We start from the raw sequence: 17,282 nt of genomic DNA on the forward strand, positions 1-17,282 counted from the left end.
AATGTCATTAAAAGTTTGCTTTTCTTTTATAGAGGAACCGGAAAGCTCGACCTCTTCAAGCTGCACCAAGTGTGGTGCCTGACATCTTTCGGCCACACAAACAACCCTCTACTTCAGAGGAGTCACAAGGCAGAGATGGCCAAGGCCAAATCTCAGCACCAAAATAGGCTATAAAGTCCACAGTGTCCTAGGATCCTCGTAGGGATCCAAGTTCCACACATGGGCAGGAAGGGAATGATGTCCCTCACAACAGGACCTGTGGCAACATTCTGTTTACATAGATCCTGCCACAGGACATTTTGTTGCCTTTCCTCCACTACCTCACAACCACTAAACAAAAAATGTAGACTCCTATTTGAAGAAGGCATTGCAGAGAAAATCAAGGTGTTTGCTATCCTAAAAAAGAGGAAAGGCGTGGCCAAGATGGCGGTGTGAGCGGACGTGTCTCTCGGAGCTCCCGCCACCGGCCGCCTTAATAGCGATTCATATAGCACCTCCCTGCCCTGGTTTGGACTCCTGTGTGACCCGGTTGCTGCGCCTGGGTAACAGCTGTCGGCGGGGCTCGGAACGGAGAGCGGCGGCACCTAGGAGCGCCGAGTTCGGGCTGACCCGGTGCGGCCTTGCGAGGCCTGTGGAGTCTGGAGAGGTGAAAGCGAGGCCGAGGTGGGCGGCGCTGTGTGCCCGGCCCTGAAGCATCCCAAGCGGGCCGCGGCTCACCGCAATCCGGTGCTCTGCTGGCGGGTCTGACCCGCGCAATACGGCGCGAGGCCCCCTGAGGTTCCACAGCTTCTGCAGACCTGCCGCCACCGGCCTAGAGGAAGGAGGAGAAGCCGAGGTGACTCGGCTGCGAGGGCGGCTACCGGCGGGCAGGCGCCAGGAGCGCATCATCGGGACCCGCCAGCAGGCGTGAAGAGGTGAGGAGCGGTGGGTTGCTGTAAGACCCCAGCCCCGGATTTGCACAGCCCGGGGCCGCGACGCCAAGGCGGTGTGGAGTGGCCCGCCCGAAGGAGAGAAGAGGAGGCGGCCGGAGAGGGCACACGGCAGGCGGCGAGAGAGGGTTTGCCACCAACCCTGAGAGACGGCAGGGCCACTCGTGGTCGCCAGGGTGTAGCATGCCATTGGCCGCCATCTTGTAAGGCGACAAGCAACAGGCACCATAGGTGTCTTGGCCCTGCCCTGCCATAAGACAGTCACCCACCCACACAACGGAAGGGCTGTTGAGCCTTGCAGTCCAGCAGCAGTTCACCCCTGGGGCCTGAGTTCGGACGGGGGAGTCTGGTGAGCTACACTTGGGCACTCGCGGTGGGGGTTGATCGGCAAGACTTAAGTGGACGACCGGAGCCGGGCTCGGCGACCCCCAGAGTTGAGAAGAGTGGCACCGGCGGGCTCCACGGAAGGGTTCCAGGGCTGACGATTACGACCCCGTCAACACAGACCTGAGCTTTTACGCACGTATAGTCCAGGGCCGCGTGCCACGCCACACTGCTCCTCACCTGTCGCGGGGTTGGGGGCCATGGCCGCGGGGAGAGTGCGCAAAGATAGATCCATCAAGGACCTGCTCACCCCTACCACTGTGGGGAAGAAGACGGAGCCCCAAGTCCCTGGGCAACAGACAGGAACCAACAAAATGGCTGCCAGCTCGCCCAGCGCCGGGTCGCAGAGCACGGAGGAGCCCATCACTAAGACTTTCCTGGAGTCCTTGTTCAGTGGCCTGCGGGAAGACCTCTGACTCCTTAAAACGGAACTGAAGGAGGAGATTCGGGAGCTTCGTCGGGACACAGACGCCATTGGCGAGAGAGTGGCGGACCTGGAGACGAAGAGCGATAGCCGAGATGTTCAGATTGAGGCGCTTCAGCAGGAGATCATACGCATACATGATCAACAGGTCGACCTACAATCCCATGTCGAGGATTTGGAGAACCGCTCTCGGCGACATAACATAAGGATCCGAGGGGTGAAGCACTCCCCTGACACTGAAGACCTCTTCCATTTCACGCAAAGCCTCTTCAACCATATCTTGGGCAGGCCGGCGGACACGGACATACACCTGGACAGAGCGCACCGGGCTGGCCCGGCCAGAACAGCTGCGGCACTGCCGGCAGACATTTTAGTCGGCGTCCAGCACTTCCGCACTAAGGAAGAGATCCTAGGCAAGGCGCGACAGATGGGGTCCATCTCCTTTGGCGGTCACTCACCAACCCTATACCAGGATCTGGCCGCCATCACTCTGGAAAAACGCAGGTCCTTCAAGCCGGTCACCGCCGAGCTGAGAAGCCTCGGCATACCGTACAGCTGGGGACACCTGTTCCGCCTGGTGTACACATAGGAGAATAAAGTGTAGCAGCTGAGGTCACTCACGCATGCCAACTCTTGGGCATTGAGGAGCCCGAGACAGAGGGAGGCTCCCCCGCTGGGGGGGTCCCTGAATCCAGGACCACCGGTCAATGGCGATAGCAAAAGAGGAGGCGCAGGCCGAGACGCCCACCCCCAGGGGGGATTCAGGAGGGTCAGAGAGCGGCGGTCGAGACAGCGGCCCTGGAGTTGGTGGCGACGGACAACAGATGAACTCTGATCTCAATGCCTCGGAGTCCCTGAGCGTGGGCAAGGAGTGAATAGGTGGTCGGCGGCAGGTGGGGGAATCAATGGAGCCGGACACATTTCCCCAACATGTTTTCCATACTGATTGGTCATGTGTGGACAATGGACATATTCTGTTACTACGTTCCAAAGTTTGGGGGAGGGGAGGGGAGGGGAGGAGGAAGGTGATGGGGTTGATCGGGGGATGGGATGGGGAGGGTAGATGGGGTTGAGGGAATCGGTGGGGGTCCATGGTCGGCAGGGGGGGGCAGTTCGGTGTCCTGGAGGGTTGGTTGCGAGTCCAGAGGCTTGACGCGGGGATTCACAGGCAGACAGATCGAGCCCGATATCATGGCAGGGTAGGGGTCATATTCCCATAGAAGGGGTTGAGTGAGGTGCTTGTTCTCACACTGAACGTGAGAGGACTGAACAACCCGGTGAAGTGTAAAGCCGTCCTGCTGTTCCTGGAACAGTCTCAGGCAGACATATGCCTCCTACAAGAAACACACCTGCTGGCCAGGGATTGTCATCGCCTTCAGTCTGGTAAATTCCCCCTTCAGTTCTATTCATCCTGTCCGGATAAGAAGGCCGGTGTGGCAATTCTAGTTGCTCGCAAGTTTAGAGGCAAGGTACTGGGTAAACTTGCGGAAATTAAAGGTCGATTGTTAGTCTATAGGTCTGCAATTGGTGGACTGAACTACACCATTGGCTCCATCTACGGTCCCAATGAGGGGCAGGAGAAATTCCTGCATAAAGCGCTTGCTGAGGCCACTGACACAATAGATCGTCATCTCTTACTTGGAGGAGATCTCAACCTAGTCTTTGACAACTTGCTAGACAGGTCCTGCCAGCGCACTAGCCAGGTGGGGGCGCTTTCACAGGCAGGGGCGCTTCGCCTGAGGTAACTAGGGCTAGTAGATGCTTGGCGCACGCTGCACCTCGGGGAAAGGGATTACACTCACTTTTCGGCTGCACACAAAACATACGCCTCCTAGATTACTTGCTTGTCTCGGTGCCTACGCAGTCTCTTGTCACGAGTGTCGAGATTGGCACAGCGTCTCTCTCCGATCACGCGCCGGTCACCATCACCCTTTCCGGGCCGGTGACACCACGGGCCAATAGGGTGTGGTGGCTACGAGAATCACTGCTGCACAAGGGGGAAACGGTCGCCACAATCCAAAGGGCGATAAAAGATTATCTGTCTCACAACAGTACCGAGGACACCACATTGGCCACTCAGTGGGCGGCTATAAAGGCGGTTTTACGGGGAGAATTTATCTCTATCTCGGCGGCGGAGAACGCGGACCGCCAAACTAAAAGAGACAAACTCACCCAGAAGACCAGGGAACTGGAGCAGATTCATAGGAGGACCGGGGCTCCTCGAATATGGCGTCAACTGAAAGCTGCTCGTCAGCAACTAGCGGCATTTGATCTAGACAGGGCGGAATACGCAGCATTGAGGCTCAAGCATGTTTATTACACTGGCGGTGACAGATGTGGGCGCCTCCTGGCGCACAAGTTGCGCACAATTACACAGAAACGGGAGGTTCAGGAATTGCGGGGAAGAGACGGCCTACCTGTCACAGGAAATCAGGCAATAGCCGAAGCCTTCAGTGACTACTACGCAGAGCTATACGAGGCCAGTCCGTCCGACCCAGACGCCGAACTGGATTTCTTAGCGTCGATCCCACTGCCAGCTCTGACTCAGGAACAGATTGACAGTCTGGAGAGGGACATCCGGCCGAAGGGGGTTATCTCGGCTATCTCCCGACTTAAGCTGGGCAAGGCTCCGGGCCCGGATGGCTTCCCGGCGAGCTTTTATAAGATTTTCTGCGTACAGCTTGCCCCACTGCTCTCTAGGCTCTTCACTTAATTCGCAGAGGATGGGACGATCCCGGGAGATCTACTTGAGGCCTCCATTGCGGTCATACCCAAGCGGGATAAGGACCACACGGACTGTGGGGCATTTAGGCCCATCTCCCTTCTGAACGTGGACCTCAAACTCTACACGGGGATTCTTGCTTCCAGGTTGGCCCCATACATGGGGGGACTGATCAATCCGGACCAGTCCGGATTCATACCGGAGCGCCAGTCCTCCGACAACACCAAACGAGCCCTCCATCTCTTGGAAAAAGCATCTCGAATGCAGGGGGAATACATGATGTTGGCCATCGATGCCGTGAAGGCATTCGACCGGGTGCACTGGCCCTATTTGGAGAAGGTCTTGGTAAAGGCAGGTATGGGTCCTAAGTTCAGGACCAGAGTATTGAACTGCTATGAATACCCCTCGGCTACGGTCCGGGTGAACGGATGCTCCTCACCGCGTTTCAAGATCGAACGGGGCACCAGGCAGGGGTGCCCACTATCCCCCCTGCTGTTCGCGTTATATATGGAGCCGCTGGCGCAGTTAATTCGCATGGATCCGGAGGTCAAAGGGATCAAGTTCGGAGGGGACGTGCATACTATAAGCCTGTATGCCGATGATGTCCTTTTGTCCCTTGCCGAACCCCGAAGCTCTCTCCCGGCATGCCTCAACGACCTAATTAGGTTTAGTCGAGTGTCAGGCTTTAAAGTCAACATGACGAAGTCGGAAGCGTTAGACCTGTCCTTAGACCCAGGCACTCGTGCAGAGTTGCAAGGCAAGATTCCTCTGCAGTGGGCCAAGGAGGCGGTTCCATACCTCGGGATACGTTTGGCCCCCTCTCTTCAGACTACGGTGGATATTAACTACTCCCAGCTGCGGAGGAAAATCAGACAGGAGCTAGGGCAATGGAAACACTATCCGCTGTCATGGCTCGGACGGGTTGCAGCTGTCAAGATGACGGTTCTCCCCCAAATACTGTACATATTTCGCACCATACCCCTTACTCGACCCAAGGGTTGGATTAAGCTGGCACAGTCAGAGCTCTCCCAATTTATTTGGAATGGGAGGAAGCCCCGCCTGAAGGCGCAGATCGCGATGCTCGCACCGGAGCAGGGCGGAATTGGAATCCCGAACTTGGCGATATACTTCCAGGCGTCACAACTACGCTTCCTGGCGGAATGGCTTCGCTGGGAGTCCGGGAAACACTGGCTGTTTCAGGACCAGGCCCTGCAGGAGATACCGTTTATGCACCGTATACACAGGCCACCCAACCTTTACGTTTCGTTCATCACCCGGGTCCCGATTGAGATCTGGGATCGGGTAGGGGTCTCCCTAGGTCTTACTGCCTTACCGTCGCCACTTACGCTCATCCTTGACAATCCTGACTTCCAACCGGGGATGGATAAGAAGGCCTTCGAACGTTGGAAGCCGGCGGGCTGCCGTGCTCTTTGCCATGTGTACGGGCCGGAGGGAGCCGTCCCTTTCCCGCAGTTCCGTCAAGAGTATGGCCTCCCCGAGTCCGAGAGACTCCGATATTTCCAGGTCAGACACTGGGCTCTTAATCCCGCGATCAGATCTACAGCGGACAGGCGGATGACTGACTTTGAGCGCTGGCTGATTTCTCGCACAACTGACAAGCAGATAATCTCAGACCTTTATAAAACACTCATGCACAAACACAAGTACACATGCAGCGCGAGTAGGGCACGCTGGGACCGGGAGCTGGGAAGAACTCTCTCACACAAGGAATGGGAAGGAATATATTACAGAGCGCGACACTCGGCCTATCACATGGGGCTCACAGACACGCTCACGAAAGTGGCGACCTATTGGTACTACACCCCGGAGCGTCTCTATGAGATGGATAGTAGTAAAGATCCTCTATGCTGGCGGGGTTGTGGCCACTTGGGAACGTTAAAACACATCCTCTGGGACTGCAGGTGCCTGCATGACTACTGGCGGCAGGTCTTGAGCGATGTGGATGCCCACTTTGACACAGAAATCCCGCGCTTTTCCTTGTATGTCATTCTGGGTTGCCCAACGCGTTGACTTATCCGTTGAGGTCTAGGAGGGGCCGCTTGATAGCCATTGCGCTGGGGTCGGCGACGCAGAATATCCTGGCGCACTGGTGGTCGGCGCAAATTCCTACGCGACAGGGCTGGCTCCACTGCCTTTGGACAGTATTGGGCATGGAACGGCTCTCCCTATATAAAGCTGGAGAGGGGGCCAGGTATGCAGAGCTTTGGAGGCCATTTTTGGCCCTCCTGTCGTCTGAATTTGTGGAAGTAACTTGCCCGAGGTATCTGAGACTGCTGCGGCTAACGGAAACTGTACAGGAGAAGGGGAGGGATGGGCCCGTCTGATAGTGGGGTAGATGTAGGAGATTGGACAGAAGAACGGACAATGGACCACCCGGGGGGGGGTGGAGTTGTTGGGGAAGACCGGGGGTGGGGGGGCGGAGGGCCTGGTTTCTATTGGGGTGAGGTTGGTGGGGTTGGGAGCGGGCGGGTTGTTTATATGTATGTCACAGATGGAGATACACCAGCAACTGGCGGACTACGCAGCCTCTGGCAAGGGGGTAAGGCGAGTCAGAGGGATGGACAGTAGGCCGCGAGACATGGTTTCACATCTTCGGTCCTTCGCCATGTCGGAGCCGGTTGCGACGCTCAGTCATGCATGCACGTTGCCCTGTTTTTAAACGCGGCCGGCCCAAACTGGGTTGTAGGCGGCTTGCTGTGTATAATTGCACCCTCGTACCTAAGACCTGTGCCTTATTCCCACTTGATGCATTGCTTTGCCCGTCACTTGTCGGTTTGGCGAGTGACTTTATACGGCTGTATTGTATCCATCCTGTCTTGACATGCTCAATAAAAATATTTAATCCTAAAAAAGAGGAAAGTGGCCAGCACTGAACACCACAACGCCTCAGCAATCTCCACCCTACCATTCACATTCTGATTTAGATAGAGTTGTCTATTCAGACTCACTACTCAACTGTCAAGTTCCATGGAACGATTGAAGGAAGAATATGTATGGTAAGATTATAGAGCAAATGCCTTTAACAATGAACCATTCGAGCCATTTTTGGTGAAGGCCTTTCCACTATGGAACCCTTCAGCATACCAAGCAGTAATAGGGAGGGCTGCACAACCACACAAAGGCCCACTAAATGTAGAGACGCTTGCTAGAACTAAGACAGTCAGTCAGTATTTCCCAGTGCTAAAACTATGCTCAAGTGTATGGCTGAAAACTTGAATTTAGACTACAGGTAATGAGATCACTTCAACAGCGTGTTAACATGCAGTACACAGTGCTCCTGCTCCATTCATTGGGTTGCACCATCAATATCAAAATCGCCCACTTGTTTTCTCAGCAGACCTTTATGGTCTTAAGGGCTACTCCGAAATCAGCGGCAGATAAGGTATATCCCAGCTAAGAATACGTGATAGATTTCAAAGGCTTCTTTCTCTTTACAAGACGCTGCGGCGGTGCTGATAGTTAGATTGATAATGAAACTGTCAAGAATGTTGATGTCTTGCACTAAGTTGTTTCCAAATGCAGAGTTGCAAATGTGGCTGTTGTAGGAATGTCTTCCCAGGTAATGGTCACAAGTAACTACAGACTTGGAGGGTCTAGTGTTTTCAACGCAAACGTAGTGAAACAAAACATTTACTATGCAGATTGGAGAACACATAGACTCATTACTGGCTGCATGGCCCACATGAACAGCCTCACCATTTAAGATTTGTGGTGCCCACAGGAAAGGCTCCAACAGATCAGTGTACTGGGGGTCACGGCAGTTTAGTCAGCTGTATGAACTTGTCAAGCCAAAGCCAAACTTTAAACCAACATGGTATTAATTTGTATAGCATATGATCAACCATGTACTAAATACAGAAACATGGTGCACGCATTCTCCACTGCTGTACATCCTGACAGAAGCAATTTGACACTGAAGGTATCATCATGCTCTCCAAAGGTTCCACCGACGACGAGTGAACTCCCCTCGACGGTGAAGACTTCAGCGTCGAGAGTCAAGGTAACTCCGCTGCCATCAACCAGGCGACGTGCAGCGTCGAGGGAGAGGTCGGCGTTGGAGCATAGAAGATCGAAGTCGAGACCTCCGTCGTCGAAGCCTCACGTCCAGTCTTCGGCGTCGAAGCCTCCGTCGACGCCTAGTCATCAGCATTCGATGTCGAGGCACCCTCCGTCGGCGTCCCATCATCGACGCTCGACGTCGAGGCACCCTCCGTCGGCGTCCCATCATCGACGCTAGACGTCGAGGCACCCTCCGTCGTCGCCAGGCCATCGGCAATCGACGCCGAGGCACCCTCCGTCGCCGTCCCACCATCGACAGTCGACGTCGAGGCATCCTCCGTCGGCGTCTCGCCATCGACGCTCGACGTTGAGGCATTCACAGTCATCGACAGGACATCGGCGTTCGTCATCGAGACATCCATCGCAGTCCAGTCGAGGGCATTCAGCGACCAAGCACCCTCCGTCGGCTTTGAGTCATAGGCTCTCGACGTCGAGAAGACCTCCGTTGACATCCCCTCACAGGCGTTCTACGTCGAGACATGGGACTCCAGTGCAGTCTCTTCAGAGTCATCAGCCAGTGGTGGCACAATACACCGAGACGTCGAGCCGGCCGGCTCAGTCTTCGAGTCATGGGCCTACATCTCAAAGGTCCTCAAGAGCAGCTTTAGCTGCGGAATGTGCCCAGGGCTCTCCAGAGAGCATCAGTCACGCTGCCAAGAGGAAGAGAACTCCAGAGCATCGTGGTTCTCAGTCGCACTGCTACTCCTGTGAGCCTGTCTTCCTCATCAAGGTCATCTTCCGGCCCTGATGTGATCATTTACACGTCGGGCGGCGAAGGATCAAGGCACTCTCCTTCACCTACTCCACATGGGCGAAAGGATGTAATACCTGCACCCTCTCCAGTGAGGGACGCCGCACAGCAGACTCCTACCATCAGACTGTCTCCACGATGGTATGCACTGCTACATCACTGGGCTACAGACAAGGAGACAGGGTCTCGATTGCAGCAGCCTCTCTCTAGGCCTAGAGAACGGTCTCGCTCTCCAGTGAGGTCCAAGGGAAGATCACGCTCCCCGGTTCGCCGTAGGGAAAGATCACGCTCCAGGGTCCGATCCCCAGGCCTAGATCAAGATCTAGGAGCAGGAGGAGAGAACAAAGATCACCTACTACCTCTTCTTCTCCGACACGCTCCCATAGAGGCTACTCGCCCACTCTGACGTATTCCCCGCCATCAAGGGTATCTCCGATCGATGATATCTTCACCTTTCAGGACATACTGGGTAGAGAGGCTCTAAAACTGGGAGTTCCCTTAACAACTCCGCAGGTCAAGACCTCATTGATGTTTGAAACGCTGCATCATAGGTCGCCACCTAAACCCCTTTTGCCTTTAGTGCCTGGTATTATAGATCCGGTGATGGAGTAATTCCTCACTCCAGCAACGGTCAAAGCGGCTCCGGCGAGGATCCTGAAGAAATACAAATCTCCAGAGGAGGACCCTCTGTTTCTAAGAGCTGATCCGACCCCGGACTCAGTAATCATTGCAGCAGCGAAGAAGTCCAGTGCGGTTTCCTCTTCTGCTACTGTACCTCCGGACAAGGACAGCAAGACGCAAGATTTGTGGGGGAGACAAGTCTGTAGTACTTCAGCGTCTTTTCTTAAGGTTTCCAAAGCAGAGGCCCTTTTGGGGCGTTACGATAGGTCCCAGTTGGATTCTCTACAGCGTTTTGTGGACAAGCTCCCTCAAGAAGACCATAAGGACTTTGCGGAGATCTTTCTGGAGGGCAGTAAAGTCTCCAACCAAATTATAAGTGCCGCAGCGGATGGGGCTACCCTGGTGGCGCATGGATATGCCCATGGAATATCGGCGAGGAGATCATCCTGGTTGCGCCGAACGGCTTTAAACCAGAAGCCCAAGCGCGCATTCTGAACTTGCCCTTTTCAGGGACTTCACTGTTTGGAACGAGCACGGACGAAGAGATGCAGCGCATGAAAGCAGAGCTGGACACTCTCAAGGCGGTAGGGCTCGAAAAGAAAAAAGAATTCAAAAAGAAATACCGCTCCTACAACAAGGGCTCTTCAAAACGGGTTCAAACCCCTAACTGGCAGAAGAGTCAAGACCATCTGTGTCAGCAAAAGTCCCAGTATAGAGGAAAGCGTAATTCCAGAGGAGGAGGGAATCAACGCCAGGGCAACAGTACCGGCAAAGCTCAGTCAAAACAACAAGTCTTTACTTCCCCCAGCGCCGTGGACCACTCCAGTGGGGGAAAGCCTTACGGGTCATTTGGAAGAGTGGCAAAACATCACAAACGACAGATGGGCGTTATCTACTCTTCAGAATGGATACTGTCTTCGTTTCAGTCATCAGCCTCGACCTGTTCCCCCGATGGCAACATCGAATCATCAGTTACACCTTCTGCAAAAAGAAGTGGCCACTCTTCTCGGGACGTCCGCCATCGAGAGAGTGCCAGTGTCTCAAAGGGGAAAAGGAGTGTACTCCCGATATTTTCTGGTCAGAAAAAAGGGGCAAAAGGTAGAATTCAGACCCATTCTGGACTTGCGAACTCTCAATCTGTGCGTCAAAAAGGAGAAATTTCGCATGTTAGCGCTTCACCAAATATATCCACATCTCAGAGGGGGAGATTGGATGTGCTCGCTGGACCTCCAAGATGCCTACTTTCATGTTCCAATACACCCCAGTCACAGAAGATTTCTTCGGTTCCGGGTGGGGACCTCCCACTATCAGTTCAAAGTCCTGCTGTTTGGGTTGAAGTCGGCTCCCCGGGTGTTGCAGTGGTAGCAGCTGCTCTACGCCGCAAAGGGGTCTTCGTATACCCATACCTGGACGATTGGCTGTTGAAAGGTCCCTCCCCAGACAGCGTAAGAAGTCAGTTCCAGACTTGCATAGAGCTCTGCCAGCGACTAGGGCTACATGTCAACTTCGGAAAATCAGTCTCTCAACCCACCCAGAAGATTCACTTCCTAGGAGCTCGGCTAGACTCCGAAGTAGGAAAAGTGTTTCCTTCGGAGGAGAGACAGTTTTCGATAACCCAGAAATGGCAGCTGGTACTTTGCAACAAGGCCCAGAAAGTGCGCCGGATTGCCTCCCTGCTAGGGTTGATAGCATCATGCATCTTTCTGGTCCCGAATGCCAGACTTCGAATGCGTCCTCTTCTTCAGGATCTGGAGGACAAGTGGGACCAACAGTCGGCTCGCTGGGACGATCACATCATTCTCTCAGACGCAGCTCGAGCTTCCATTCAATGGTGGACCAAAAGGCAAAATATGCAGGTGGGAGTTCTGTTCCATCAACCTCCCGGACACTTATCACGGATGCTTCCCTTCTTGGTTGGTGAGCACACATGGGTCAACTACAGGTGCAAGGTCTGTGGTCGCACAATGAAAGTACCTACTACATCAACATGCTGGAGCTGAGAGCAGTCCACCTAGCTCTCAAGGCGTTCATTCCCTCGATTCACGAAGCTTCAGTTCTAGTACAGACGGACAACACCACCACAATGTACTATTTGAACAAGCAGGGGGGAACAAGCTCACGAACTCTGTCGCTGAAGGCACAACGGATCTGGCATTGGCTTTTGGCTCGCAAGTTGTCCATCACAGCAGTCCACCTCCCAGGAGAGCAGAATGTGAGGGCGGACGCTCTAAGCTGTCATTTCGACGACAGGGAGGATTGGGTCCTACATGACGCAGTGGTAGAAGAAATTTTAAAATCCTGGGGTCATCACACCATAGACCTGTTCGCGGACGACCAAAACACAAAATGCCAAGACTTTGCCTCCAGGTTCTACCGGCCAGGAATGAGAGGGAATGCTCTTTTGATCGACTGGTCAGGGGGATTTGTGTATGCTTTTCCACCCCTTCTGTTGATCCCGAAGATGGTGAGCAAGTTAACACACTCGTGCACAACGATGATCCTCATCACCCCGACTGGCCGAGGCAATGGTGGTACACGGACCTGCTTCACCTGTCAGTGACTCCTCACAAGAGGCTACCATGCAGGCCGGACCTGTTGTCCAAGATGGACGGGAGGATTCACCATCCCAACCTTCCGTCACTAAGCTTGGCAGCATGGCTCCTGAGGTCATACAGTACGCATCAAGGACTGCCAGAGGACTGCATGTTCATCCTAAAAGAGGCAAGGCGGCCCTCCACAAGATATTCTTATGCATGCAAGTGGAAGCGATTCTATATGTGGTCCTGTTCAATGTCAAGAAGAAGCAGTTCTTCCTTATTTGTTATATCTTGCTTAAAGCAGGTTTAAAGTTTAATTCCATCAAGGTGCACCTAGCTGCTATAACAGCTTATAGGAGGTCACCTTCTCAAACCTCTTTTTTCCAGTTACCATCGGTCAAGGACTTCCTGCAAGGGTCGAAAAAAGTGTACCCTCCAGTGCGTCCTCCTTCTCCGCCCTGGGAGTTGAACCAGGTGCTATCAAAGCTGATGGATCCACCTTTTGAACCCATTCATAAAGCTACTTTACAACTTCTTTCCTGGAAAGCAGCTTTTTTGGTGGCAATCACGTCCGCTTGTAGGGTTAGCGAAATTCAAGCTCTCTGTTCCTCTGACCCCTATACTGTGTTCTATTTGAATAGAGTGGTGCTACGGACGCATCTATCCTTTCTTCCTAAAGTGGTGTCGGATTTTCATGTAAATCAGACCATTTCTCTGCCCACCTTCTTTCCCAATCCCTCTACTCCAGCTGAGAGGGCTCTGCATTCCCTAGACCTGAAAAGAGTTTTCGAATTCTATCTAGATAGGTCTAAGGGTATTCGTCACTCTGATCATCTCTTTGTTAACTATGGATCGATCAGAGCAGGTCGTTCTGCCTCAAAACATTATATTTCTAGATGGATCGTTTCATGTATTGAGCTTGCTTACCAGCTAGCGCAGAAGCCCTGGGGTTTTCTCCCAAAGCGCATTCCACCAGAGGGAGAGCTGCGACTGCGGCTTTCCTCAATAATGTACCCATGTCTGAAATCTGTAAGGCGGCGACCTGGAGGTCCGTCCATACATTTACCAGACATTACTGTCTTGATTCTGACACGAGAGCAGATACCCTGGTAGGCCAGGCCTCCTTGCGGAATCTGTTTAACAGCTAATTTGGGCTGTTATGATTGTTTTTTTTAAGTAGGGTCATGTACTTCTCATTTACCTGCAGGTGGTTGCTATTCTATTCAGTGCTTATGACTATTGATGTGGATCCCCTGGAAGAGAAGCATAAGTTACTTACCTGTAATCCTACTTCTCTTCCAGGGGTATCCTCATCAAAGTCATAAGCACACCAACCGCCTACCCAGGTCATTTAGAGATGTACGTCTCTGACTTGTGGTTTAGCCCTGACTTCAGGGTTATGCAAAGAACAACTGACTTAACTGTCACCCCTGAGGCATGATGGGAAGCCTGAGGTCATGGCTGCCTTAAAGGCATGGTGCCAGTTTTAGCTGAAAAGGCTTTCAGTTTCTGTGTTATTCACTTTTCAATGCAGCGTATGGCTGACAATGTCTTTTATGAGCAATTTTCAAGATTTAGGAGTGCTTTTACTCATTAAAACACAAAGTTCAAGGACTATTTGACCTAATGTGTTTTTTGTTTACTTTCTAATTGCTGTACATATACAAGTGTTTACATTGTCTAGCCTTGGTTTTGGAGCTGCATTGGTGTGAGAAAAATGATATATGTATTTACATATATTTGGAACGAGATATGAGTTTTCTACATATATATTTTCATATTGTTTCCGGGGTCCCGCACATGGGCTGGAATATTCAGTGCTTATGACTTTGATGAGGATACCCCTGGACCTTTTTGGCATCAAGTGCCAACAGCACTGCTGAAATGTTCTTCTTCTCTACTTTCGTAATCAAGTGGACTACTCGTCGTAGATTACCAGGAGTTTGTCTCCCCTTTATAAATCCTGATTGATCAGGGTGTATCAAATCTGTAAGAATGCCTTCCAGTTTGTTAGCTAGAATTTTGGTATAAAGCTTTGCATCTATGTTTAACAAAGTAATCAGCCGGAATGAGGCACGTGATCTAGGGGCCTTCCCATATTTAGGGAGAACAGTAAAGTGCTTCTTCCATTGAGGGGGGACTGCATGTTTTTCTCTTAAAGAGTGAAAGAGGGAGGTGAAATGGGGATTCAGATCCGCACTAAAGATTTGGTAGACTTGGGCTGTTAGCCTGTCTGGGCCTTGGGATTTGTGCTGTTTCAATAAGTCACTAGCCACTCATGTAGGCTTTTCCAGCTCTGCCTGTTGAGCCTCTGAAAACTGGGGAATTGTGACCTCCTTCATTTAGTTTGGTGATAGAGAGGCACGGGCTGTGTCTTTAGAGTAGAGGGATTCAGAGAATCTCTTCGATATCTCGGCCTTACCTCCCTCCGTGTGAATCAGAGTCCCGCATTGAACCTATGTATTCCCAATCATGTTTTGTCCTTAACTGTCTTGCTAGATGTGAGCGTACCTTGTTGCCTTTTGGCAAGTATCTTTTTCATTTCATCTAGGAATATCTGAAAATTATTGTACAACACACTGAGCTTTTTGATGATTCATGCACCTCTTGTAGATTAAACTGTGTAGCTGCCTAGCTGCCTAGACCCTAAAGAACAGTTAACTTGTTCTGATGTAAATGGAACGTTTGCTGTTAAAATATTTTTAAACATTCTGGTTTTAACTTTTAGGATCTGCAAGTACAATTGGTTAACCCGGAGGAAGTTCCAGTTGTGGAAAGTCTGACACAAGAAGTCCTGAAACTTAGAGAGAAGGTGACAATTCTGGAGTCACAAGTCCAAGACGGCTTTGGAAATCGATCTCAGGAGGTAGGGAGACTCGCCGTCTATTAGCAACCTTTATAGGATCTAACTAATTCCTTTCCTGATACATTCCATGCCACTTTCATCTTAAATTAGATTTCTTTAAAAATTGTAGTGCTGATCGATGGGTGGAGAGGTTGTCTCTGACTGTGAAAATTTCTCTTACTTGCAAGCAGTCATTCACTTAAATTGGAGAAATGTCCTACTAGTATATGTGATTGTCCTTTTATGTGTAAAAGTACTTGATGCTTAAACTAACTATCTTTTGTATAATGAGAACAGGATCAAGGCCTATATTAACTTGTTAGTAAGACTGTCATGTGGCCACAAATGTTTTGGTTCTGTGTCTCAGTAAAAGTCGATATCGCTCTTACTTCAGAGGTTGCTTCTGTGGCCTGCTGTCATCAATATCACAAGGCCCAGGAAAGTGCTGCAAATCCCATAAGAAACATAAAATATCAAGGCATGGGTCCTCTTCATCCCACCATTTGAAGTTATGAAATACTGCAGGCACCTTCAGGCCACGAAGTCGGCCTCCGCTTTGGAAACTGACACTTCCCCTAGTCCAGATCAAGTCCAATCCACAACAGATTGTGATGCCAGCAGCTCCAAGACATTTGCTTGGCCATGGACAAAATATTTGGTGTTTCACTAGATAACTCTGGAGCTCCTTCGAGCGCCATGGATCCGATGGGGATACAAGTTGGGTTCCAATCGCTGGATTCGTCCCTTGCACAGACCGCTCCACTCGCCTGTAGTCCTCTTTCACTCCATGACCAGCTGCGACATTGGCTTCAGCTCCGATGACAATGCCATGTCCGACACTTCCTAGGATGCCCAGATTGGCAACCCCAGACAATATCCTGATGTCCCCAGCACCGGCTTGGATCCAGTGGTTTTATCACACACTGAAATTAATCCTTTATCTGGACACCACTCTGACCCAGACTAAGTGTCATATAATGCTGATGATAATGATCAAGGTGATACTTATCCTGATGATGAGGACATTTTTGAAAACCTACAGCCAGTGGGCTAGATACCCTCAAAGAAATTAGCCTGCAATCACCAAACCCTGGTATAGCAACAGATGACTCTACCTCATTCTCAACAGTGTTTAGGAGGGCAGTGAAAGTCGTACACCTCATTCTGCCAACGGCAGAGGTCAAAACTAATCTTCTCACATCAAGTCCTGACCACATACAAACAAATCTGGAACCTTTTCTGCCCTTCAGTGAGGCATTGATTGATGTGCTGATAGGCACCTGGGCAAAGTCAGGATCTTGCCCACCAGATAGTAAGCAAGTGGCAAGGCAGCATAGACCTGCTTCCGCCGAACCAGATACAACATCCCCTCCCCAGAGATTGTAGTAGTACAGGCAGCCGTAAACCCAAATGCCTTACCAACAACTTCCCCTGATGGAAAGTCAGCTAATGAAACCATTCGCAAAACGCATGCTTTCGTCCACCTGCCTTGCTCTAAGATCAGTGAATCCCTTTTGTTTCCTAATGACAAAAAGATCGGTAGTGGTGCTTCCAAAATGGAGAGAACCGCACATACACAAATTATTTTTAGTTAAACAATCGTATTGGATTTGTAATATAGAATGGAATCTTAAATTTAAGACAGAGTGCTACATGGACCACTGTCACTCACTACCAAGAGAGACTACTGCCCATCAGAGATTGACAATTATATAGCTACAAAGAAAGGGGTCAAGGAGAGCACAATCCTTAAGAACAAATACATTTGAATTACTAATTAGTCACAGTATACACGAACGACAGTCAAATTTGTGAGTATTATGTGATGTTCATGTTCAGACCGGATAGAAGAGCAAAAAGTTCATATTTTCATTTCCTTTATTTGAAGATCTATCATAAAAGTAGAGTTAACAAAAAACAGCCGACACGTGTTTCGTCAGTACCATCAATCAGTACTGTGACTTTCTCAAGGCTGTGAAACAGAAACAA

At 51.3% G+C, this 17,282-nt stretch overlaps 1 protein-coding gene across 1 annotated transcript in view; it reads left to right on the top strand.

Moving 5' to 3' along the window:
- Window positions 1-17,282, top strand: part of LOC147748891 (myomegalin-like) — a 1,575,921-nt gene that overhangs the window by 803,368 nt on the left and 755,271 nt on the right. Inside the window, exon 18 of the mRNA XM_086928761.1 lies at window positions 15,177-15,314. Within this exon, the coding sequence (XP_086784887.1) occupies window positions 15,177-15,314 (138 nt within the window). The remainder of the gene's footprint in view (window positions 1-15,176; window positions 15,315-17,282) is intronic.

The sequence above is a fragment of the Lissotriton vulgaris genome, chromosome 1_1 (genome assembly GCF_964263255.1).
Source record: "Lissotriton vulgaris chromosome 1_1, aLisVul1.2, whole genome shotgun sequence".
NCBI classification, from domain to species: domain Eukaryota; kingdom Metazoa; phylum Chordata; class Amphibia; order Caudata; family Salamandridae; genus Lissotriton; species Lissotriton vulgaris.